This window comes from Prunus avium, chromosome 7 (genome assembly GCF_965620075.1).
Source record: "Prunus avium chromosome 7, drPruAviu1.hap1.1, whole genome shotgun sequence".
Taxonomy (NCBI): domain Eukaryota; kingdom Viridiplantae; phylum Streptophyta; class Magnoliopsida; order Rosales; family Rosaceae; genus Prunus; species Prunus avium.
The window spans coordinates 31,626,710-31,651,601 of record NC_142290.1 but is presented as its reverse complement, the minus strand read 5'-3'; the positions used below and the strand labels follow the sequence as shown (position 1 = coordinate 31,651,601).

Sequence of the window (24,892 nt, the reverse complement as noted above, 5' to 3'; positions counted from 1 at the left end):
AGCAAAAAACAGAGAATTGTAAAACATTTAAAATACCAGAAAATGCCCTTAGTTAATGCAAATATTAAGAATTAAAAATTATTAATTAAATGAGGATACTGTGGTAAATTTACACCTTTTCATATTAAAAAAAAATCAGATAATGGATCCTATTTTTATATAACACAATTACTCATTATCTTTTTTAATTCTAAATTAAATTTTAAATTTTTTAAAAAAGCCACTTGTAGGTGCGAAGAGACTTGTATATAATAAAAGAGTGTGGATGCGGTTTTCTAAGTCATTATTGTATCTTGGTTCATATATCAAGTCATTGTTGGGGTCAACATAAGAAAAGCAAAGTAGGCTAAATTGATTAAGAGCTTATTTACTTGCCCTAATTAATAAGACCCAGTTTATGGATATCTAAAAGACCTCGGATACTAACTTGATCCTATAATTTAGACTATCGCTTGTACAATTATATTAAAAAAATATAAAAAACCTCCAACACACATTGTCCCCATGTTCTAGAAAATATAAGATTACAAATTACCTTTTTTACAGTGGAAGCAACAACTGTTTAACTGCGAATTCAAACTTGTAGGAGCCAAAGGAAGTAATTACTCTCTTACAAAAACAGAACAGATGCACTCAAAACAAAAGAGAACAAATTTATCTTTATTTTTTTAACTAAATAAACGTCGCTGGAGTCCTGGACTAAATAGTTGTTGGCAAAGAGAACGCGTCGCACACCACCTTCCCAAGTTGTACTAAATAGTTAACCCAGAGAGTCTTGCTCATCTTCTCTTTATTTTCTACTTGGAAAAGATCCAAGTTGTACTAATATCATATGGAACGCGGTTTAGAAGTCTCTGTCCCATCCAAGTTCCAACCATAATTCCAAGTCAATATACATAACACAACACAAGTCAACAACTTACACATCATTGCTGGTATCAATATCTATAACAAAATGTGTTCCTACTGAGGAAGTTTCGATCAGGATTTCCAAAGAAAAAACAACATTATGTGGGATGACCTTGACCCAGAGAGTCTTGCAAACAACATATTCTTTGGCCATTGAAGCTGAAGATCTATTCTTGCTTTTCTTCACTTGAATGATAAGTAATAGAAGCAAGTTGACTCCTTTTGCATTGCCAGTTGAATTTTATATTTAGGATAGCAACTGTTGGAATTCGTAACAAATTGTGTTCTTGTAGTTACCATTTGTCCTGAATTGGAGGATTGTTTCTTAAACCACACAGACACAGTGAAATTTTTTTTCCCTCATCTTTTTTTCCTAACGATGGTTCAAGTTCAAGACAATTTGGCATTTGGCATTGAACCATTTTGCCAAGTGGCATCCACAGGACATCACGAACGATCATAAGCTATCTCATTCGGAACTTGTATGAAAGAAGTTATGGAGGCGTTGGAACAGGTTCAATCAGTCCAGGAAAAACACTAGCTATTTCCAGGATTATACATTATCATTTACACATCTGAGATTAGAGTAAACTGGCCTCAAACTCGGAAATTTCGAGCTTATTTGCTCCGGTTTGGCATCTTCTATGAGTTTGAACTGGTCTTATAGCTAAAAGTCTCCAATATAAAAAGCAAAAGAAACAAGAGGAACCAACAGCAAAGAAATTAAAAAACGCGTTAAAGCCGAGTGACTCGCGTCTTAGTTAAAGTCTTGTAGTTGAGTCAATGGTGTTTGTTTTTAGGCCATCAGAGTCCAGTCTATGCTAAACCCAAAGGTTGCAGACAATCTTCATAGTTTGTTTCACCCTTGTCATATTTTCAAAGCTACATTGCCTTCAAGTTTAGACTGAAACGAATACCAAGTTGTCCAATTTCAGTGGTGTGTGTTGGCTTATTTTGTAAGAATGTCTGGAATAGGGGAACTTTTAGCAGGGGGTGCTGTTGGAACACTATGTTCAGAGGTGTACAGCGGCGTTTCCAAACTGATCAGCAAGTTTAGGCAGTTCAAGCCCCTGTTCGAAAACATCCAGTCCACGCTTCACTTTTTGCAGCCACTGATCATACAGATAGAAGCTCAGAACAAGGAATTGAAGCTCCCAGACAAGGAAATGGAAAATATTAGAAATGAACTACGTAAGGGCCTAAATCTCATCCACGAGTGCTTGGAGAATCCAGAGTGGTACAAAATGCCTAAATACCACGACCAACTTCTTGAATTTGATAGGTCTCTCAAAAGGCAGTTAGATTTGATGCTGGTGCAGGCACTGAGGGATGGGAAGACGTCGTTGCTTATGCTAACAGAACAAGCTGGCAAACTTGATGAGATCTTGGAGTTGACCAGGCGAATAAAAAGGAATTTTTCTAAGCCGGAAACAGAGACGAGTAACGCTTCACCCCTTCCTTTTGGATTGGGTGAGGAATTGAAACAAATCATTGCGAATATTGTGGCACAATATCAAAATCAAAATCAAAACCAAATTGGACGTTGGTGCGCAATACCTCAGCCTCCATCCTTTACTGTTGGATTGGATGTGCATGTGGACGAGTTGAAGATGGAGCTTCTTAAAGACGAGGCATCAATGCTTGTGGTGACTGGTCTTGGAGGATGCGGGAAAACCACACTGGCACAAAAGGTTTGCGAAGATCAGAAAGTCAAAGGTATGGTATATATGTATATCAATTCCTTTTTTTTACATACAAATTGGTGAAGTTTTGATTCCTAAATTGAAAAGTTCTGTAGTTATAATCGAGAATGAATCTGTTGAATAAAGAATTTGATAATTGTGGACAGATTTAAATGGCCACTTGGTGACTGCTTTCTTTTATTCTACTTGGGCAGAGAAATTCAGGAGCAATATCTTCTTCGTCATTGTTTCAAAGAACACCAACTGCCTTGTTGTACAAGAACTATGTCAAAAAGCCGGATCCCTGGTACCTGCTCTCCAAGAAGAAGCAATTGCATTTAACTGGCTTCAAGAATTTCTGAATACAAGAGAAAAAGATCCTCTACTTTTGGTCCTCGATGATGTGTCGCCGGGATCAGACTCCCTTCTTGATGAGCTTTATAAATTCAAAAGGCCAAATCACAAAATTTTGGTGACATCAAGAGTTCAATTTCCAAGATTTGATCATGCATATCCTTTAGGAACATTGGAACAAGGAGATGCAATGAAACTTTTTCGTCATTCAGCATCCCGGACTGATGGGAGCTCTTATATACCGGACAATCTAGCGGAACAGGTAATTTCTTATTTGCATTTCAGAACATAATTTGTGTTTATTGTGCCTCACAAAGCAAGGAGACAAATAACCTTCATATTCTATGTGAAGGGTCCATATACGCAAGTGAACACATTTTGATATCTGAAAATGCACATACCTTTATGCCTACTTTACTTATAAACTAAATAAAAAATAAGAATAAGGAGAAGCAGATAGCCGGTTAACCATTTTCTTATCTTCATTAAACAATTGATATGATTTGGAGAGGAAGTTAAATTTTCAATGTGCAACTCAAATAGTAATTGACTTCAATTGGGACAATTTAACTGCAGATAGTTCAGCTCTGTAAGGGATTTCCACTTGCCATTACAACGATCGGAAAATCAGTTTGCGAACGGCCTACAGAGATCTGGAAGAAAAGAGTAGTGGAATTGTCTAAAGGCACTAATATTCTTGATTCTGAGGATTATTTGCTTGCTTGCCTCAAAAGTAGCTTAGATGCCTTGGATGAACGGTTGGCTGACATCAAGGAATGCTTCATTGATCTTGCTTCATTTCCTGAAGCCAGAGGTATCCCTGCTGTTGCTCTCATTGATATGTGGGCAGAGTTATATGGGCTAGATGAGGACTTTTTGTCCATTGCGAACATCCACGAGCTAACCAATCGAAATTTGGCCAATCTAGTTACAAGGTATGCAAGCTTCTTTTCGTCTCGTCTTTGGTATCTCTTCTCCACTTTACCCTTTCTTTTTTATATTTATGACGAGCTAAGAAAATAATTATGATCTTAAACAGGAATGGGAAGATGGAGATGGATGGCTATTACAGTGAACACTTTGTTACCCAGCATGACATGCTTAGAAATCTTGCTATCCATCAGACGGGTCAAGATGAAATAGGACAGGAGAAAAGGCTGATTATAGAGATTTGTGGTGACAATCTCCCTAATGGGTGGACAGAACAGAAGAATAAACCCAAGAAGACCCGCTTATTGTCTATCTCAACTGGTTGTCCCATCTCTCCTTCTTTACCAAATACATAAACTAAGGCTTGAATATAGTACTTTTGCATTAATGTTTCCCCAAAACTTACATCATATAGCTTTGGTTTGCAGATGGATTGTCCTCGGCAAAATGGCACGACATGAATCTACCAAAAGCTGAGGTTCTAGTTCTGAATTTTCAGACAGAGAACTATGTTCTGCCCAAGTTTGTGAAGAAAATGTCCAAGTTGAAGGTTCTAATAGTCACAAATTATGGTGTCTCACAAGCTGACTTGAGTAATTTCAAGCTTTTGGGTTCTTTGCCTAATCTGAAGAGAATAAGATTGGAGCGCATTTCAATTCCTTCCATAAGCAAGAAATCCATGCAGTTGAAGAGTCTGCAGAAGATATCTTTATTCATGTGCAGCATCGGTCAAGCTTTTTGCAACTCTTCCATCCAAATCTTAGAGGCATTTCCAAATCTAGTGGAATTGAACATCGACTATTGCAATGATTTGGTGGAATTGCCTGACAAGCTCTGTGATCTTATCTGCCTAAAGATGCTCAGTATTACCAATTGTCATAAGCTATCTGCCTTGCCTGAAGAGATTGGAAAGCTGGTCAATTTGGAGGTCTTGAGGCTAAGGTCCTGCACAGACTTGGTAAAACTTCCAGGCTCCATTAAGGACCTCACTAAGTTACACTTTCTTGACATATATAAATGTTTCAGCATCAAGGAATTGCCTGAAGACATTGGTGAATTGAGTGGTTTTAAAAGAATCAACATGGGACAATGCTCAAGATTGCAAGAGTTGCCTGTGTCAGTTTTGAATCTTAGGGAGTTACGGGAAGTGATATGTGATGATGACCCAGAAAACTTATGGGGGGAACCTTTCAAATCCAATCTCACAAAGATAAAGTTATCGGTGGTAAAAGAAGACTTCAACCTGAATTGGCTCCACAATCTTTGAGAGCTGAATGTCCTTAATAAATGTAAGTTGGGGGCAATGTCTCTGGCAGTGAGTTGCGTTTCAATTCCTTTATTTTTCCTAATGTTCTTCTCTATTGCGTTGCTTGTTTTTCATTTTGCTTTTGTATGAGATATTGCATAGTAAAAACAGTGTGAATGAGAGGATTTGGATTTACAAGCAAACCTATACTTGCATACTAAAGATTTGTACATGTGCGATTTCTTATGAGGAAAGACAGAGGAGGGCAGGGACTAACATATTACTTGGAGCCGAAGGCAAAGCTTCACTGAATCAATGGTGAAAGATAAATAATATCTTAGGCATGTGGTTTCAAATTGCAGTCCCATCAAACAAGTCTAATAGGAAAGCATGGAAAAAAAAAAAGTATCCAGTTATAAAAATATCAAAAGTTTCAGGTTCGAAAACCAGTCAAGAACATATAGCCAATTATGAAATAAAGTAGTTGGTTTAAACTGTAAACAATCAGAGATAATATTACGCACCATATCCATATCATATGGAACGCGGTTTAGAAGTCTCTGTCCGATCCAACCACAAGGGCGGAACCACACTAAAAATGATGGCTCATTAAGTCAATATATACTTCATACTAAAATCCCATAAAATCAAGTTTTCATATTTGATGTGTGAGGAATAAAAGCCGCCAAAAATTATCTTGAGAAAATGATTATTCCGAAAACCCAATTTTCATACTTAGTCAATATTTTTACATAAAACAACTTTTCATATATGATATGAATGCATGAAGGAACCTAATGTCAATTTAGGTAAAAAGCCTTAGATGTTCAATCCACTATGGTGTTAAACCCTATTTGGTTTATGTTAAAACTTATTGAAAATTAGTCTATGGAGCTATGAACTAGCTTGGTTTATATGATTTAATGTTTGCTTTTATTTCTAGAAAGACTATAGAAATTGTAAGTACCAAAAAAAAAATAATTAAATTTTAAGCTAATAACTTTAGCTAGCCCACCCATTAAAAAATTCCTGATTCCGCCCTTGCAACCACAAAAGCCAACTTGGAAAATACCCGTATTAATTCCAAGTCGATAAATATAATGTTATGGCTTGCTTTATCAAGTCATGTTGTTGTAGAGTCAATTGTCTCTTTCTTTTTGTAGTGGAAGCCCATCAAAACGCTAATTTGAATTGACCATTTAGGACAAAAATGTAAGCTTCAATTTTGTTGGTGAAAGATTGCTATCAATTTATTCAACTATTCCAAGAATTTACAACTTCATTCATTGTTTAATTTAACTGTCATTAAGTTAGTAAATAAGTTGATGCTCGTAGCGTTACTCTTCCTACAAATTGATGGGAGCTCCTACAATGAGGAGTTTAGATTTAGAGTGAGAAGCTTATTTGAGAGGTTCAATCTCACTATCAAATCATTTAAAATGTTTAAGTTCATTGATTTTCTCACATTTGTTGATAGTGGAATTCAACCCCTCAAATAAACTCCTTATTATAGTCTTTTCGCAAAAGGGACAGCGAAGGTGGTGTTGGGGCTTTGTTGGTTTTGGCCCAGCCCTGTTTCAGTTCACACCAATGCAAGACAGCTGCCGTTCAAAGTATAAATACCCATCTTTATGCTGCTGGGTTACGTTTTTTGTTTTTAGGCCTCCTGAAGATGGCCCTTCTTAAAAGCCCATTGGTTCCCAAATAGAGCAGAGAGGCCCAAAATAGAAACTAAAAGGCGCGAAAGAGAAAACAACAAACGTCCAAATCGAGAAACAAACCCAATCAGACAAATGATGGAGAGGCCGCTTTACTTGACTCTACATTCAAACTCCTATACGTGGTGGAGAGGAGAAATAATTGCTCTAAGTTTTGCCATGTGTATTTACTTCATTCCCAGTGAAGCTTTGAATATACTCGCCAACAGTTTCAGACATATAAAATAAGGATTTTAAGATTAGATAAAGGAGGAGAGTATGAATCTTCTGCTTTTTCTGAATTTTTAATATTGCTTGATGTTTGTGGCATTTTGGGCGGTTGAAGTGGCCAAAAATTTGGTATTTGCTGGTGGGTTTTTGGTGTTTTGAGTTGAGCTCTTCGAAGTTTCATAGTTGAGCTACAGCTCCAACCATGGGAGGTCTCGTCTCTCCCACCGCTCATCATCTATGTCGCCTCCTGCTGTCCTCCTCTCTGAGCAAGCGAAGGGATATTGAAGAAGGTTCGTTAAAGTTCGTATTAAAATCAAGTACAAGTTTTCAAATTTTGGGCGTTGGGTGCTTCTACTAATTATGGCACTAGAATTTATCGGCGGAACACTGTTTACGCTGCTCTACGATGGCGTTAAGCAAGCCATAAGCAAGAGCGGCACCTTTAAATCCCTTCTCGGAGATCTCAAATCCACCCTAGACTCTTTGGTAGCTAGAGACATCCAACAAATTGGAGAGCATAACGTCGAATTGGGTCTCCCAAATGAGGAAATCGAAGGTCTCAAAATGCTAATGGAGGAAGGTGTAAAGCTCGTTGAGAAGCTATCGAACTTTCGCATGTGGAACTACTGCTGCTTAAATGATTACAGTGAGCAGATTGTTGAATTGGATAGGGCTCTGAAAAGATTGTTGCAGAAATTGAAGATGCAAGAAGCAAGGGATGTGAAGGAGGTGTTGGTTTTGGCAAGGCAAAACCGGGACAAGCTCGATGAAGTGAATAGAAGACTGTTGGATATACAGAAGTTGCTCCAGGAGAGAGCAGGGGATGTCATGGAGAGCTCGGTTTCAGGCGGCAATGCTGAGACGGTGCGGGAGCAAAGTCAAGGGAATGGTGAGCAACCAGGTGAATTTCTTGGAACTAGATCTATGCACTGTCCAATTGCTATTGTTTTTTCTTTCTTACACTGTCAATTTTATTTTCCCTTTTGTGGAGTACAAGTATACAGAGCTTATTAAATACTTAACTGAAATTTAGATTAGAAGAATGTTAATCAAGCACAAATATCTGATGTAGAAATTTATTTTTTATTTTTTGAAAAAGAAAACAAAGATTAACACCAATGGCAGACGTAGCTTGTTTATGTTGGCTTTTCTGATTCAAGGATAGCTTGTTCTTATTTATGTTTGTATGATCACCAAAAAAAACGAGAGAAAATTGAGTTTTGTGTTGCTTGCTTTGAGTCTCTTGATTTGTTGTTATCTTGGGTTCCTTATGACCTTAGGTTGCATTTAGATGTATGGACTTCAAATGATGGATTTGATTCGACTACTTGGATTAAATTGCTGGTATCTAATGTTTAAAGGAATATACAGAAAGACTTTTGATATGTTCTTTAAATGAATTGCGAGGTAAACTCTATGTTTACTGATTCTTTCTTTTCAGTTCTGTTCCTCTCTATCAGTTATTAGTGGACAAGAGAACGGAGCGGTAAACCCCATAGTTAAATGATTTTCGATATTTCCTTCCTTTCTCAAATAATCAGAATTATGTGTAGATCTTTTCACATAAAAAGTTAATACTTCTACAGTCCAACTAAGCAATTGACAGTAAAAATTCAAATTTAAACCCTCATTTTATATCCATATATATACTACCTTAATGTTTTTGGATTCTAAATTTAATAAAAAGTGGAGTACTTTCGTATTGCTTGGTTTGACTTGATTCTGTTCTTGGGTTCCTAATGAAATTTAATTTATTGGATTTAGGTGGTGTCTCTCACTTTTTCTTTTGGTCACATGTTGAGACAATTACGAGCTATCTGATTTTGGTGGTGTTGTAATTATGCAGTGACGTCGTTCGACGGAGGGACTTCTCTACAAGCAGTTTTTGTTGTGTTGTTTGATGTGGTTTTAGAAGTGAAGGACAAGACTACGGTGTTTAGACCCCTCCTTGGAGATCTCAAATCCACACTAGACTCCTTAAAACCATTAATCGAAGAGATTGCAAAGCATAACAAAGTATTAGATCGCCCAAAGGAGGAACTTGAAAATTTTAGAAATCAAATGGAAAAGGGTGTAGAGCTCATCCGCAAGTGCTCCAAGGTTCGTTTGTGGTCCAGCTGCAAACAGTATAAATACACCGACAAACTTATGGGATTGGATGAATCTCTTCAAAAAATGTTAAATACACTAAAAGCGCAGGTAGCAAGAGATGTCAAGGAGACATTGGTTTCAGTCAAAAATATAGAGGGGGTGATCAAGAAAATTGAAGGAAGTGGTCTGGTGCAAGATCAAATTCAAACTAATGGTTCAGGTGCATTACCTGAACCTTTATCGCCTAGAGTTGGATTGGATATAGTGAACATGCAAGGAACAAGGGATGTGAAAGAGGCATTGGTTTCAGCTAGGAATACAAAGGCGGTTGTTGATAAAATTGAAGGGAGTGGCGTGGTACAAAATCAAAGTGAGTGTCCAGTACTTGAACTTTCATTGCTTGCAGTTGGATTGAATATAAAAATTGAAGATGAAACTTTTTAGGTTGTGTTTTGTTTGAAGAAATGGACTGTACTCATTCCTATAAATTGACCATTCCAATTTTTTTGTTCACAAATAAGAATGGGAATCAATTTTTTTGCTCAAGCTTGGTTTCAATTTGTAAACCAAACAATGGATTGGATTCAATCATTACTTGATTGTTGATTCCATTCCATTACCATTCCTATTCTCAGTCTAATTGTATTCTATTTCTTACATATATGATTTGTGCATATTCTTTGCCATTCTTTAGGGACATCCGAAAATCATAGCAGGAATATAGATTCAAACGCGAGCGGGAGCACAGCGAGTGAATTTTCAGAGGCAGTAAGCCCAAGAATGGACGAGTCACGGACCGACGGGAAAATTTTGGAGACATCCAACTTAAGAGTTTTCAGTTTTGCAGAGTTGAAGGCTGGTACTAGGAATTTCAGCGTAGACACAATGGTTGGTGAGGGAGAATATGGGCGGGTTTTCAAAGGTTGGGTGTATGAGAAGACACTTGCACCTTCTAAGGCTGCTACTTGGAATTTCAGGCAGAACAGATTTGTTTTTGGTGAGCCAGAAGTTAGGCCCATTTTCAGAGGTCGGATGGATGAGCTTGCACCTTCTAAGGTTGGCATTGGATCACCAGTTGCTATCAAGAAATTGAACCCAGGAAGTGCAAAAGGTTTTCAAGATTGGCAGGTACTGTTTTCAACTCTAATACATTATTGAGCATTTTTCATTATCACCATTTATATGCAAAGAAAGCATCCATAATAATAAGATGATGTCATGAGTTGGCAAGTAATAGCCTCAGCTTATTACCATTATCATTTTTTTCAATTCCATGGGAATTCAGCATATGAAGATATGGATTACACTTAAAATGATCTGCCGTATTCCTATTGATTACAGAATTACTTGTTTAGAAAGTTGTTTTATAATTAATGAGGGAAAGAATGGTTCATTCATGAAAGATTTGAACCATGCATTGATTTAGTTAGCATTTAGGAGATCATGTGGCAATTAGTACGAGTCTATGTTGGGACTTCAAATTCATTTTCATCTTAAAACACCATTTTGTGTTGAGACCATTCAGCACTAAGATTAAAATGGTAATATGACATATAAAAGTAATTTGTTGGAGGTTGCATCATTCTTATTCTGATTTCTATCCTAGTTATACAATTCGGTGCGCAGGTTATGCTTAACTATTCTCTTCTTTCTACATATTTTCAGTATTACGTTTTCTTTTGAAGCTAACGAGTTTCTTGTATATTTGTAATGCAGTCAGTGGTGAACTTCTTAGGGAAGCTTTCTCATCCCAGCCTTGTCAAGCTATTAGGATACTGTTGGGAGGAAAATGATCTACTCCTTGTTTATGAGTTCATGCCAAGAGGAAGCTTGGAGAATTACATTTTCAGAAGTACGAAATCAATGATGAAAACAGGGAACTGAAAGTAACAGATTTTTTCTTGTTCACAATCACAAATTTATTTTGTTGACTCCAGAATTTTCATTTCGAATAGGGAGATCTAGCACTGAACCACTATCTTGGGACAGCAGACTCAAAATAGCTATTGGAGCAGCTCGAGGCTTAGCTTTCTTACACACTTCAGAAGTACAAATCATATACAGAGATTTCAAAACCTCAAATATATTGCTTGATGAGGTTTGTTCCTTTTTAACCCAACCTTTCTATCTCTCATTGTGCATTATGTGAGTCTACTTGTGCATGACTGATTATTCCTGTCTTTGGTTTTTACCCCTCTTCTGTATTTATCTTCTGCAGAATTATAACGCAAGAATCTCAGATTTTGGCGTGGCAGAATTGGGGCCAATTTTTGTAGAGTCGCATGTGTCAACTAGGGTTGTGGGCACATATGCTTATGCTGCTCCAGAGTATTTTGGAACAGGTAATGATATCTCTTTAAAAGATGGAGGCTATTTAGAAATTTTATGCATTGTGGCTTTGTTCTGACAAATTCACTAATTTAGATTCTTCGTAACCCCCTTTCTCATTTTACTAATACCAGGCCTTGAGCCTTGAGAGTTTGGCTTCAACTACCATAACCATTTACCTTATATGTTTCTACTGGGGGAAATCAATGAATGAGATATCTTTTGTACACAGATTTATCTAATTGGCATTCTGAAAAAAAAAAATTATATAAAAAGTGCATCTTTATCTTGAATCAGCTGCTATTTCTCACATGTGCACTATCATTAATTAACAGGTCATGTTACCACGAAGAGTAACGTGTATTGCTTCGGTGTTGTGCTGCTTGAAATTCTGACTGGGTTCCGGGCACTTGATAGGTGTCGCCCCATTGAACAGCAGAATCTGGTCGAATGGGCTAAACCACTTTTGTCTCATGAAACAAAGTTGAAAACCATCATGGATCCAGGGATTGAGGGACAATGTTCCTTAAAGGCAGCATTACAGACAGCACAGATTATTCTAAAATGCCTAAAACTAGATCCTAAAAGCCGACCTTCCATGAAAGAAGTCGTGGAAGCATTGGAACATGTTCAGGAAATTAAGGAATAACCCTAGCAATCCCTCCAAAGTGCTAATACTGGATCTACAGATATTATGTATGTACAGACGTTGAACAGTTGTCTTCTTTTTAGTTCTTTTTTCCATGTTGAATATTTAGGGCCCGTTCGGTAATGTTTTTAGGGCCTGTTTTCTGTTTTTGTTTCCTGTTTTTCACAAATACACGTTCGGTGCATTGTTTTCGTTTTCCCTCACAAAACATTTTCTGAAAACAAATCTGACTTTGTGAACAAAAGTTGAAAATGAAAAAAAGTTGTTTTCAGTAATTTCATTTTCAGTGTTTTCCGAAGACATGAGAATGCATCCCATCGACAACTCTAGCTCTCTCTCTTGACAACCGATAAACCCCCCAACATGAACAACACCCACCTTCTCCGACCCAGCAAACTAAGAAAAAAAATTACATAGGAAGAAGAAAAGAAAAGGAAAACAGATACAGAGGAAGAGAAAAGAAAAGAACAACACCCATCTTCTCCGACCCACATACCCAGCTCAACCACCATCATCACCTAATCGAACCACCACAACCATTAATTAGTGGAGAGAGAGAGAGAGAGAGAGAGAGAGAGAGAGAGAGAGATGGGTGGGTGGGTGTATGGGATTCATGCCATGGAAGCCTGGGAAGGAAAGGAAGAAGAAAAGGGGAAGAAAGAAGGAAAGAGGACAAAAAAGAGAAAAAAGAAACAGCATGCGAAGGAAAAGAGGAGGAAAGAGAGAAAAGGAGAAAAAGAGAAAAAAAAAAGAAAAAAAAAAGAAAGGAGATAAGATAGTTTTTTAGCTTTGATTTTTTTCATTGTTTATAATAATTTTAGCCTCTAAAAATATCAGAATTAAAAAAAATTAGAACTGAAATTAGCAAAAATACACTAAAAAACAATTGTACTACCAGACATGTTTTCATTGTTTTTGTTTTCTAAAGATGTTTTCTAATTAATCTACCAGACGCATTTTCATTTCCTGAAAATGCAAATTTGTTTTCTTGTTTTCATTCTCTGAAAATATTCTCTGAAAACACTCTCTGAAAACGTTACCAGACGGGCCCTAATATATTTTGGGCAGCAACTGTTGGAATTCGTAACAAATTATGTTCTTGTAGTCACCATTTGTGCTGAATTGGAGGATTGTTTCTTAAACCACACTATCATCTTTTTGCCTCTTCTTTTTGTTTTCTTTTTTCTTTTTTCCTAACAATGGTTCAAGTTCAAGAAAGTTTTACATTTGGCATTGAACCATTGTGCCAAGTGGCATCCACAGAGCATCACGAACAATCATAGGCTATCTCAATCGGAACTTGTACGAAAGAATTTGTGGAGGCTTTGGAACAGGTTCTGTCAAGTCCAGGAAAAACACTAGCTATTTCCAGGATTATAGTCAATTACACATCTCAGATTTTATATAGAGACATTTAATTTAGAATAATTGACAGTCATCCTTTTTTTGCCTTTATATATGACATTGTGAAACTTATCGGCAAGTTTAGGAAGTTGAAACCCCTTCTCGATAACATCCAGTCACTGATTGAACCTCAGAGCGAAAATGTGTGTTTTAGTGACCAAATTGTAAGCCCTTTAGTAATCAGATTTGCGGTCCTTAAGGCCATCTTCAATGCAAGGACTCAAACCCAAAATATTGCCTCAAATCTCCCCCAACCCAACAAAATGAAGGACCCAAAATTTGGACCCAAATATGGGTCCAAGTATTGCCTGGATCCAAACCTTTCGTGGAGCCCACCTTCACCTCAAAACAGCCCCATGTGCAAAAGTTTCTGACGTGGCCCCCACCTCCAGATTTTGCAACTGCTTTTTGTCTCTCTTCCCGCCACTTGTTGATGTCCCATAGAGTAGCCGTTGGAATCCAACGACTACATTTGAATAAATGTTGCTGTTTCTTTGTTTTTTTTTTTTTTGTATGTACATTTAATTTAAATCAACGATGGGGATTAAATCTATGCTATTTTAACGGTAAAAAAAAGATCCAACGGCTGAAATTTAAATCCAACGGTCAAAATAATATTTAAATTGTGTTTTTTTTAATGTTGTGTGTTTTTTTTATGTTGTGTGTCTACTTTTGGAATAAAATTAAATTTATGGAATTTAAATTTTTTTAGGTTAAATTGTTCAAAAAATTAAATTATGATGTTATTTAAAAAGATTGAATGAAGAAAAGTTATCCCTAAAAAAAAATTTAGAATTAAACCATTCTTAAACAATTTAATAAAGTTGCAGACTTAAAATTTGGGTCCGGAGGGTTGGGAGAAAAAACGATTTGAGTCCGGGCAAAACCCAAATAATCACTTTTTGGAGGGGGAAAATTTGGGTTTAGCCCCTCATGGGTTTGAGATGGTCTAATAGCTTCAGTCTCACAGTATTTGCATATGCTAGGATTGCAATTGTAGCTAGATTATAGTGGCCTCCCAGGAATAGCTTTTTTATGTTGTATTTGGACAAATATATTCAAGAACAATATCTTCTTTGTCCTTGTTTCCAAAAAGCCCAACTTGGAGCATATTGTACAACAACTATATCGACACAAGGAATACCAGGTACCTAATGACCTCCATCTTGAAGAAATTGCAGTTCTCAGGCTGCAAAATTTTTTGAAGGAACCAGGACAAAATCCTGTACTATTGGTCCTAGATGATGTTTGGTCAGAATCCGTTCTTGACAAGTTTGATCAATTCAAAATGTCAAATTACAAGATTTTGGTGACATCAATATCTGAGTTTCCAAGATTTGGTTATGCATATCGTTTAAAACCGTTGAATGATGAAGATGCAATGACCCTATTTCATCATTCTGCTTCACTCGGAGATAAGAGCTCTTATGTTCCACAACCCCTTGCCAGACAGGTGATTTATTAAATGCAATGCATGGCATATCCTCATTCATATATTTGTATATGCTTGCATCCATTTTCTCTCTTTCATCAAACCATTCAGAACATTTAGAGAATCTAGAATTTGAGTCTCAATTCAAAAGTAATTGACTTTCATTGGGATAATTGAACTGCAAATAGTAGAACGCTGTAAGGGATTTCCACTTGCCATTACAACTATCGGAAGATCACTTTGCGAACAATCCATAGAGACTTGGACTAGAAGACTAAGGGTTTGGTGTGAAGATTCTTCTCTTCTTGATTCCGAAACCGATTTCCTTGGTTGCTTCCAAAGCAACTTAGATGCGTTGGGTAAAAAACGACCTAGCATCAGGGAATGTTTCATAGACCTTGGTTCATTTCCTGAAAATCAAAGAATCCATGTGGCTGACCTCATTGATATATGGACAGAGTTATATGAGCTAGATGAAGACACTCTACCCATTGCGAACCTCCACGAACTCACCAGTCTGAGTTTGGCTAATTATATAGTCACAAGGTAGTGGGGCTTCAATATTTTTCTTGTCACTCAGCCTTTTCCTTTTATATTCACGACTAGTTTCTGCTCATAACTACTATTATAATAAATATTCTGAAGAAATCTCTTGTAAGCAAAGAGTTTGGATTGTAACCAGGGAGGAGAAGATGAAGGTAGACGGCTACTACAGCGAACACTTTCTTACCCAGCACTATATGCTTAGACAGCTGGCTATCTATCGTGAGAGTCGGGATGCAATAGTACATCGAGAAAGGCTAATTCTGGACATATGTGGAAACACTCTTCCCAGTTGGTTGAAAGAACAGAAAGCTCAACCTGTCAAGGCTCGCCTATTATCTATATCAACAGGTTGCCCCCATAACTGCCCTCTCTCTTTCCTACATGCACAGGCACACACGAATGTCTCTCTACACTCACCTCAAATAGCATCTTGTTTGTAGATGGAATGTTCTCAACAAAATGGCCCAACATGCAACTGCCAGAAGTTGAAGTTCTAGTTTTGACATTTCAGACAAAGAACTATGCCTTGCCTGAATTTGTGGAGAAACTCGAAAAATTGAAGGCTCTGGTAGTGACATATTATGGTTCATATCCTGCTGAGTTAAGAAGGTTTCAGCTACTTGGTTCGCTACCAAATCTGAAGAGAATCATATTAGAGCGCATTTCAATACCTTCCATAAGCAAGATCCCCATAGTCTTGAAGAGTCTGCAAAAGATATCTTTTTTCAAGTGTAACATCGGTCAAGATTTCGTCCACTGTTCCATCAAACTTTCAGATGCATTGCCAAATCTAGCGGAAAAGAACATTGATTTTTGTAATGATCTGATGGAATTGCCGGACAAGCTATGTGGTCTTTTTCACCCGAAGAAACTCAGTATTACTAACTGTTGTAGGCTATCGACATTGCCCGTGGGGATTGGACAGCTGGGCAATTTACAGGTGTTAAGGCTAAGGTCTTGCACAGACTTGTTAAAGTTGCCAGGGTCGATTAGGAAACTTAAAAGGTTAAACTTTCTAGACATATCTGATTGCTTCAGCATTATGGAGTTGCCTAAATACATTTGTGAAATGTGCAGTTTAAGAAAGCTCAACATTAGGCACTGCTCAAAACTGAAAGAGCTCCCTCAATCAGTTTCAAAGCTTGAGCAGCTAAAGGATGTGATATGTGATGAAGCGACTAAAAAGTTATGGCAACCGTTCTTATCCAGTTTCAGAAACATATGCATAAAGGTGAAGGCAATGTAGTTAATAAACTGTTCACCGTCTTTACCCTAGACATTTTACAGCATTACACTTACAAGTGAATGTAGGCTGAAATATTGAAGGACGAAACACATTTCCTTTTGTGATTGCTATGATTATTTTACCTGGAAAGTTTTGCATGCATTATTTGTCACTCCCATAAATCCGTAAACAATCATATGATACCAATCTGAGAAGCAGTAGAACCTCATATTTGTTCAACAAGCAAATATGGGCCTTCCGATTTGTTCCAGCCAAAAACACACCCAAAAAAAAAAATTTCAAAAAACGAACGGAGGTAGTGCTTCTTGGAGCCACAGGCCCAGAGTGTTGAAAGCGTAGTGCGACTAGGGCTGCTGCAACTTTTGACTGAGTTTTGTGTGGTGGATATTGAAATTCATCGAGTCTCTCCATAATGGCGAGCCTCACGATTGTGCATCCCCATATAAAGACTCCATTGTTTGACCCCACAAAGAGAAAAAAGAGAGCTAACCATTGAAATATACACCTCATGGTTCTAGTCAATGGAAATTGGAAATAAACATAACATGCAGGGTGGTTGGTTGGTTCTACCCAATTTCTGATATGCAGGGTTGCAGCAGTAGGTGGGTTAATTAACGGTGGGATCGGTAGCTCCGGAAGTTTCCTAGAAATCAGCTATGCATAAAAATGCATTTGCTCAAGCCAATGGGAAAGTCAACAACAGGGTCCATCTCTGAAATTTCGTGCTTCTTCCCATTGAATTGAAGAGGAAGCTATTTAATCTCTTTATCTGAGAAAGTAGCATTTATGTGAGTGTATCTCACCGATTGAAGCGAAACGAATACAAGTAAATTTTCTGGTTTTGTGCTAAACAATCTTCTACAATGGCAGGAGCAGTGAAGATTGTTGCAGGGGCTGCTGTAGGAGAACTGTTTAGTGAGCTGTATAAAGTTGTTGAGGAATGGTTCTACAATGGCAAGACGATGATGTTTAAATCCCTCCTCAAATATCTCAACTCCAAGCTGGACTTTATGAAACCATTGATCGAAAACATTCAGATGAAAAGCACGTTGTTGGATTGTCCAAATGAGAAACTACAAAGTATTGAAGAACAAATGAGGAAGGGAATAAAGGTTGTTTGCAAGTGCTCCGAGGTCTCTATGCGGAACACCTACAAAAAGTATAAGTATGTCAATCAACTTCTTCATTTGGAAGAATGTCTAAACGACCTGTTAACCATATTGAAGGTGAGGACAGAAAGGGATTGGAAGGAGACCTTGAATGCGGGCAAGTATATTTCAGAGAGAATTGAGAATTTGCAAATCAAAGAGAATGATGTGTTGCCAAATCATTCGGAAATTGAAGTTTCAGTACCTGAACTTCCACTTGTTATAGTCGGACTATGTTTGTACCATATCTAACCCTCCACTCATTCAGTGACACGTGGATTAGTGAAACTCCCCAAGTGCCCAAGGCTCCGAACAATCGGTATCGGTTACCGATGATATTGCCTCAAAGCAGCGAACCGTCGAATACCGCCTAGCAGAGTCCACAATCGGTACCCTCTACCGATTCTGCAGAATCAACCTTGAAGGGCCCGCCCGAAATATCTAAGGACTCGTGTCAACCTCATAGGGCCCTCTCACGAGTCCCACATCGAAATTGAGTACTAAGGGTATGACTTTTCAGCTTGACTTTTATACTAAATATATTGTCAGCAGCAAAAGCTCTTAAAAAACAAACTTACTTTGGCATCGGAGGGTCTTAGGCTGGTTCCACACCGGTTCCATAGATCTTACGAGTCTCGGTTTCCTTCTATTCAGGATCAGCATCCAATGACAGGAAGAATCTGCGTCTAGCACTCAATCGATCTCTAGATCGTCCACATCACTTGTAAGTTGCACTCATCTCTATCTGTTCAGTTTTAGTGCCAACAGACTGGAAGTACCTTTGAGGGATTTGAAGAGGAAGCTCATTGACGAGGATGGGGTTTTAATGCTTGTGATCACTACTATCGAAGGATGCGGGAAAACCACTTTGGAAAAATAGTTTTGTGAAGATGAGCAAGTAAAAGGCAAGTATATACAATAATACAACTATAGGTGATATCAACTTACTTTGTTCTTTTAATTTAAATTTTACTTCCGAATTCTATTTTTTAGTATCAATTTTGTGCTGAAGATATCACTCAACAAGTTGAAGCTGTTATCTGTGAGAGTGAATATTGAGTATACCCTAATGCATATAGTGTAGCTGTAATAGAAATCAAAATTACTAATGCAAATGTTTCTTCAAGACAAAAAACTTGTAATGAGTGGCTGAATATTGTGTCTTATTGGTTTCAATATGGTTTAAGGCAAAATGGTTTCAAACATCAATCACCTTCTTTGTATACTAAACATAATATGGGGTTTGTTTGATTTTGGTTCAATTTAGGGGTTTTTTGTTTTGATTTGGGTTTAATCGGGCCCAACTTAACCACCTATTTAGGTGATGTGGGGTTTTATACAAAAGATCTCAATGTTATTAAGAGTGGAGCCATTTATTATATGGGACTTTCTATTTTGTTAAGTATCCGATGTGGGACTCTGTGTATTCTTCAGCAGGGGCAGCAAGAGCCTAGTTCAAAAAGTAGTAAGTAAGTCAATCTGTAGCAGCTTAGATGCATTGGGAGTGAGTCTGGATCACTTATGCTGATATATGGTTTATTCTTTCCTTTTAATAGTTACTTGTTAGAAATTATAGCCTATAGGAATACATTTGCCATATTCCATTGATAGTTATTACGTTGGAAGAGTAACCAGGCATTTAGTATAACTTCATGATTTGGAATATGTACTTCTTAAGACAATTGTACTCGTTTTTTATAGACAGCATATCCTAAGACTGCAACTGAGATCGATCAATTTTATGACTTCGCCATTATGTATGTGTCATTTTTTATAAATATTGTGCATGTCTCTTTCTTACTGAACTCTAGACAGATTTTAATAACCTCAAAGTGACAACTTTCTTATATTGTATTTGGATAGATAAGCTTTGTGTCGCCTTTGGCATCCTTTCACCTTCGGCACCCCTCTGCCTAAGCTCACCTTCGGCACCCCTCTGCCTAAGCTCACCTTCGGCACCCTCGTGCCTAAGCTCATTGTCGTGCAACATGCAAGCTTTGTGTTGCCTAAGCTCACCTTCGGCACCCCCGTGCCTAAGCTCATTACCTTGCAACATGCAAGCTTTGTGCAGCCTTCGACACCTCAGTGCCTAAGCTCACCTTCGAAAACCCCGTGCCTAAGCTCACCTTCGGCACCCCCGTGCCTAAGCTCATTGCCTTGCAACATGCAAGCTTTGTGCCGCCTTCGGCACCTCAGTGCCTAAGCTCACCTTCGGAAACCCCGTGCCTATGCTCATTGCCTTGCAACATGCAAGCTTTGTGCCGCCTTCGGCACCTCAGTGCCCAAGCTCACCTTCGGCACCCCCGTGCCTAAGCTTACCTTCGGCACCCCCGTGCCTAAGCTCACTTTCGGCACCCCCGTGCCTAAGCACATTGCCTTGCAACACGCAAGCTTTGTGTCGCTTTCGGAAACCCCATGCCTAAGCTCACCTTTGGCACCCTCATGCCTGAGCACATTTGTCTTGCGACATTCAAGTCTTATACCTTCAGCACCCCCAGCCCTTCATGCCCTTCGGTATCCTTGCATAACAAACTGAGAACTTGCAAAACCACTTGGGTTTTTGTTGCAAGTTCCCTCCTAGAGCTTGCCGAAGCACTCTAGGCTCAACCCAAGCCCACATGGCTCCTTGTTGAATGGCACGACACGTGCCTAGCCCAGACACACCCAAGCCCTGCTGAAGGTTCCTTCTCTTTCTTCCAGAGCCCAGCTCCAAATTATGCTAATATCCAAGGTACCTAGCCCCCTTCCGAAGGCTCAGATGGCTAACAACACTTTCTTGCCAAAGCTCAACCCTAGCCAAAGTCATATCTGGCCGAAGCTTAAGGCCCTAGGCCATGCCACTATGCCCTTACCGAAGCCCAACTAGGGCTCAGCCAATACCCACGCGGCCTAGCCCCAAGGTCTGCCGAAGCCCAAGGCAGCTTGTGCCAGACCCAAACCACTCTCTTGCTAAGCCGCCGAAGCCTTCACGCTCCTTCGAGAGGCCACAAAAAATTTCAAATCACCCCTGCCGTTCGGCAGGATCTATTCCAGCTACATGGCACTTGCTGAACAAGTTTTGAAACCCCCTTTCCAATAGACCATGTTGAACCCTAGCCATTTCTCTCTCATTTTGTTCCTTGCCGAAGCCCAAAGCCCAGCCCCTTTCCGAACAAGCTCAAGCCCAAAGGTCCAGCTCCAACTATGGCTCAACTCCAAAACAAACTCCTAAGGCCAAGCTCCGTACACAAGCTTGGAGCGGCCAAGATTGAGTCCAACTTAGTGATGAGGTATGATGGGTGATGGGTGAAGGTGAAGGCCTTCAGCATGTGTGTGAAGATTTGGGCAAACGATAAATATACAGAAGACAAGATATACGTGGTTCACCCGAATGATGGGCTACGTCCACGGAGAAGATGTTCTCATTATGATCATGTTTGTTTACATTTGTACAAGGGGATTAGACCCAAAGATGAATGGAAGAAGGCCTAGGACCTAAGACACAAAGCTAGGAATCTGAAGCCCAGGGGTCAAGTCTGGTATCTATCACCTCTGGTTATCCCATGTCTCTTTTTATCAAATACATGCATATGAACACATGCACATGTAGATTTGAATAGTACTTTCACATTCTATTTCCCTGCAACATCCTACAACATATTTTGTTCGCAGAAGGAGTGTTCTCAACAGAATGGCACAACGTACAACTACCAAAAGCCGAGGTTATGATTTTGAATTTCCAGATGAAGAACTATGCCTTACCTGAATTTGTGGAGAAAATGGACAAATTAAAGACTCTAATCGTCTCAAATTATAATTACTTACCGGCTGAGTTAAGTAATTTTAAACTACTGGCTTCGTTATCAAATCCGAAGAGAATCAGATTAGAAGGAATTTCAATGTCTTCCATAACCAAGAACCCTATAAAATTGAAGAGTCTCCAGAAGCTATCTTTACACATGTGTAACATTGGTCAAGCTTTCAGCAATGGTACGATCCAAGTTTCAGATGTATTTCCAAACCTAGTGAAAATGAACATTGACAATTGCAATGATTTGGAGGATTTGCCTACCAAGATCTGTGATACTATTCACCTAAAGAAGCTCAGTGTCACCAACTGCCAAAAGCTATCTGCTTTGCCTAAAGACATTGGAAAGCTGCTCAATTTGGAAGTGTTGAGGCTAAGTTCGTGTACAAAGTTGTTAGAGTTTTCGAGCTCAATTAGGAACCTCAAAAATTTAGAATTACTTGACATATCTAATTGCTGCATCATTATGGAGTTGCCTAAAGACATTGGTGAGCTGTTGATCGGTTCATAATTGTATATTATTTCTTACCCTTCTAGCTTATGATTTGGTTATGTTTTTGAGTTAAACTTGTGCTTTTAATCCTTTTTGTGTTTATCTTTCAGTTAATTGAGCTTTAGGTAACAATGATGGCTTTGGAGAACATAATTCATGCAATTCAAGCATGTTAAGGCCTAATTTGGATGAATTGATGAAGAGCTTAAAGACAAATTCATTATGGCTACAGCCCCCTGCCAGTCCAGTTCCGTAGGTCATATTGCAAGCTTTGTTTCAGCAACCTACATAGCTCGGATGAGGCCACATTCTTCATGAAAGTTTCTCCAATTGGTGTGTACTATAACATATCCAAAATTCAGCCTCATTGGATAAATCTGGAGTCCGTTACCTAGCAAACACAGAACCATGCTCAGGATGGATCTTATCAGCGCGGAAAATGAGTTAGCAATTTGTTTCGGCCTTAACTTCTTCCTCCGACCTTGGATTGGCCCAAATAATATATGGCTGGAAAGAAGACATTCTGAACTTCAATTTAGAGTGCTTAAAGTCCTAATTTGATTAAGAGAAGCCCAAGTTGTAAGCCCTTGAAGTTGCTGGTCATGCTGACCTCAGCATGTGCTGGTTGGATGCTTGGTCATGGTGAGCTAGGTATGAGCTATCATTTCTGGTTGGAAGCTTGGTCATGGTGACATGAAGATGAGCTAGGGCTGCTGGTGGGATTTAGTGGTGAAGTGCATCAACCAATTCAAGATTTTCTAATACAAGTGCATCAACCATTTCAGATTTTATAATTCAAGTGTTGTATGCATTAGTCTTATTGAATTCTGATTTTCACTTCCCCTAGGCCTATAAATAGGGAAGTTCTCTAAGCTTGTAATAACACCCCAAGGGGGGGAGCTCTCAAACACTTCTCTAGAGCTCCCTTCCCTTCTCTCCCTCAAATTCTCTTAGTTTCCCTTTGTAGTTCTCAATTGTTGTAATAAGATCATTCTATTAAATTTTCTTTGTACTAAATATCAAACACTTTTCCTTTCTCTTCTTCTAATTCTCTAAAGCTTTCAAACACATGTTCTTCCAAAATCCTCAAAGTTCTCAAACATCTCTCTACTTCCCTTCTCTTCCAAAAGTCTCCATGTCTCAAACACTTCACAAACACATTTCTCTTCCTTCCCTAAGTTCTCAAATTCTCCAAGTTCACAAACATCCTTCAAGTTCTCAACCACTCTCTTCCAAATTCTCAAAGTTCCTACACATTCCCTTCCAAAATCCTCAAAGCTCTCAAACACATGTTCTTCCAAAATTCTCTAAAGTTCCCAAACACTTTCTTCTCCCTCCTCAAAGTTCTCAAACACTTCCTTTCTTCCTCAAAGTTCTCTTAGTTTCCTTAATGTTTTCTTAGTTGTAATTTATTTTTCTTTGTTATGTAAATTCTTTTCTTAAGTTTTCAAGTTGAATTAGTTTCCAAGTTTCAATTATGGTTTTTGTTCTTATTCATTATGCTTATAAGTTAATATGCTAGTTTGAATGATTGATCACCATTTAGGCTTGCATTTTAGCTATCTTGGTTTGAATTAAGAGTATACACCATGCTTTAATTCGAATTGAACTATGAATAGGAAGAGTATGTATAGACATTCGACAACAGGGATTAGATACATACTTGGTTGTTTAAAATGTTCTTCTATGCTTAATGGGTTCCTAATGCTTAATTTTAGGTTAGACAACAAATGATCAAATTAGGGAATTAGGAACACAAGGTTATGACCACACACCATGGCTTAATCATACTTTAGCTAGAATCAATCCATTAATCTAAATTGAACTTGGGAACTTATTTGCTTGAGTTACTTATTTCTTTCTTCCTTGTTTTATGTTCTTTGTTTTTGTTTCTATTTTGTGTAGGGAAACTAAATTGGATCATTCAATCACCAATCCCTGTGGAATCGACCTCGCACTTACATATGCTATACTACCAACGGTTCGTGCACTTGCGAGTATCACAAGTTGAGGATGCAGCTTAATCCATTTTGGTGGAGCTAAATCTACGCAACAGCTGTCCAATTTAAGAAAACTCAATATGAGACAGTGCCTAGGATTGCAGAGGATGCCTCCATCAATTTTGGATATTGACCAGTTAAACTCTGTGATATGTGATGAAGTGACCAAAAGGCTATGGGAACCCTTAAATTCCCTGAAAAACAAATGCATCACGGTGGTCAAAGGAGATATGGACTCGAGCAGTTCGCTCACCACCCTAAGTTCGAATAATCATGTGGCCACAAGGTATGGAGGCTTTGATGTTTATATGTTTGTGCCGAAATAAATCTCGTCCGAGGAAACTGGCCGAAGGAGACTAACCGAAGGAACTGCCTCTCGGCCCTAGCACCTACCCTCGGCCGAAAGTTACGAGTCATTATTCGTTCTCTTTTGGAAACAAAAGTAAGTTGGCACGGCAAGGTCATCATGGCCTCGGTAATACTAGCCGAGGATAAGCTCCTCTGATACACAGCGAAGATAGGAAAAGCTAAGCGGCGTCGCCACGTGGCGTCATGGTCCCACGCTTCATTTAATGAAGTAATGCCTCTGATCACAGCAGAAAGCCCATGATCCACGTAGGAGCATTTAATGAGCTAAGAAAGAGGGGACGTGATTGAAGTCAGATATGGCGAGTAAAATCAAGGATTAGGTGCGAAAATTCTATGACTTTGTAAGGCTA

General features: G+C 38.5%; 3 protein-coding genes across 3 annotated transcripts; all 3 read left to right on the top strand.

Moving 5' to 3' along the window:
* Positions 1–1,641: 1,641 nt before the first annotated feature.
* Positions 1,642–13,262, top strand: LOC110766108 (uncharacterized). The gene is given in 14 exon segments (XM_088244681.1): positions 1,642–2,625; positions 2,759–3,207; positions 3,522–3,880; positions 3,985–4,196; positions 4,304–5,113; positions 5,116–5,151; positions 6,457–6,532; positions 7,337–7,950; positions 8,896–9,510; positions 9,835–10,268; positions 10,857–10,992; positions 11,096–11,238; positions 11,359–11,482; positions 11,804–13,262. Coding segments are annotated over 14 exon segments (5,199 nt in total). The 5' UTR covers positions 1,642–1,871; the 3' UTR covers positions 12,241–13,262.
* Positions 13,263–13,316: 54 nt separating this feature from the next.
* Positions 13,317–16,745, top strand: LOC110766099 (putative disease resistance protein At5g66900). Its single transcript, XM_088244680.1, has 7 exons — positions 13,317–13,325; positions 14,522–14,668; positions 14,729–14,974; positions 15,083–15,089; positions 15,145–15,499; positions 15,636–15,847; positions 15,940–16,745. Exons 1-7 carry the CDS (start codon positions 13,317–13,319, stop codon positions 16,743–16,745), a joined length of 1,782 nt encoding a protein of 593 aa, XP_088100806.1.
* An 863-nt stretch (positions 16,746–17,608) lies between these two features.
* LOC110766100 (uncharacterized) lies at positions 17,609–24,499 on the top strand. The gene is made up of 4 exons (XM_088244679.1): positions 17,609–18,094; positions 21,400–21,427; positions 21,545–22,183; positions 24,213–24,499. Exons 1-4 carry the CDS (start codon positions 17,609–17,611, stop codon positions 24,497–24,499), a joined length of 1,440 nt encoding a protein of 479 aa, XP_088100805.1.
* The last annotated feature ends 393 nt before the right edge of the window (positions 24,500–24,892 follow it).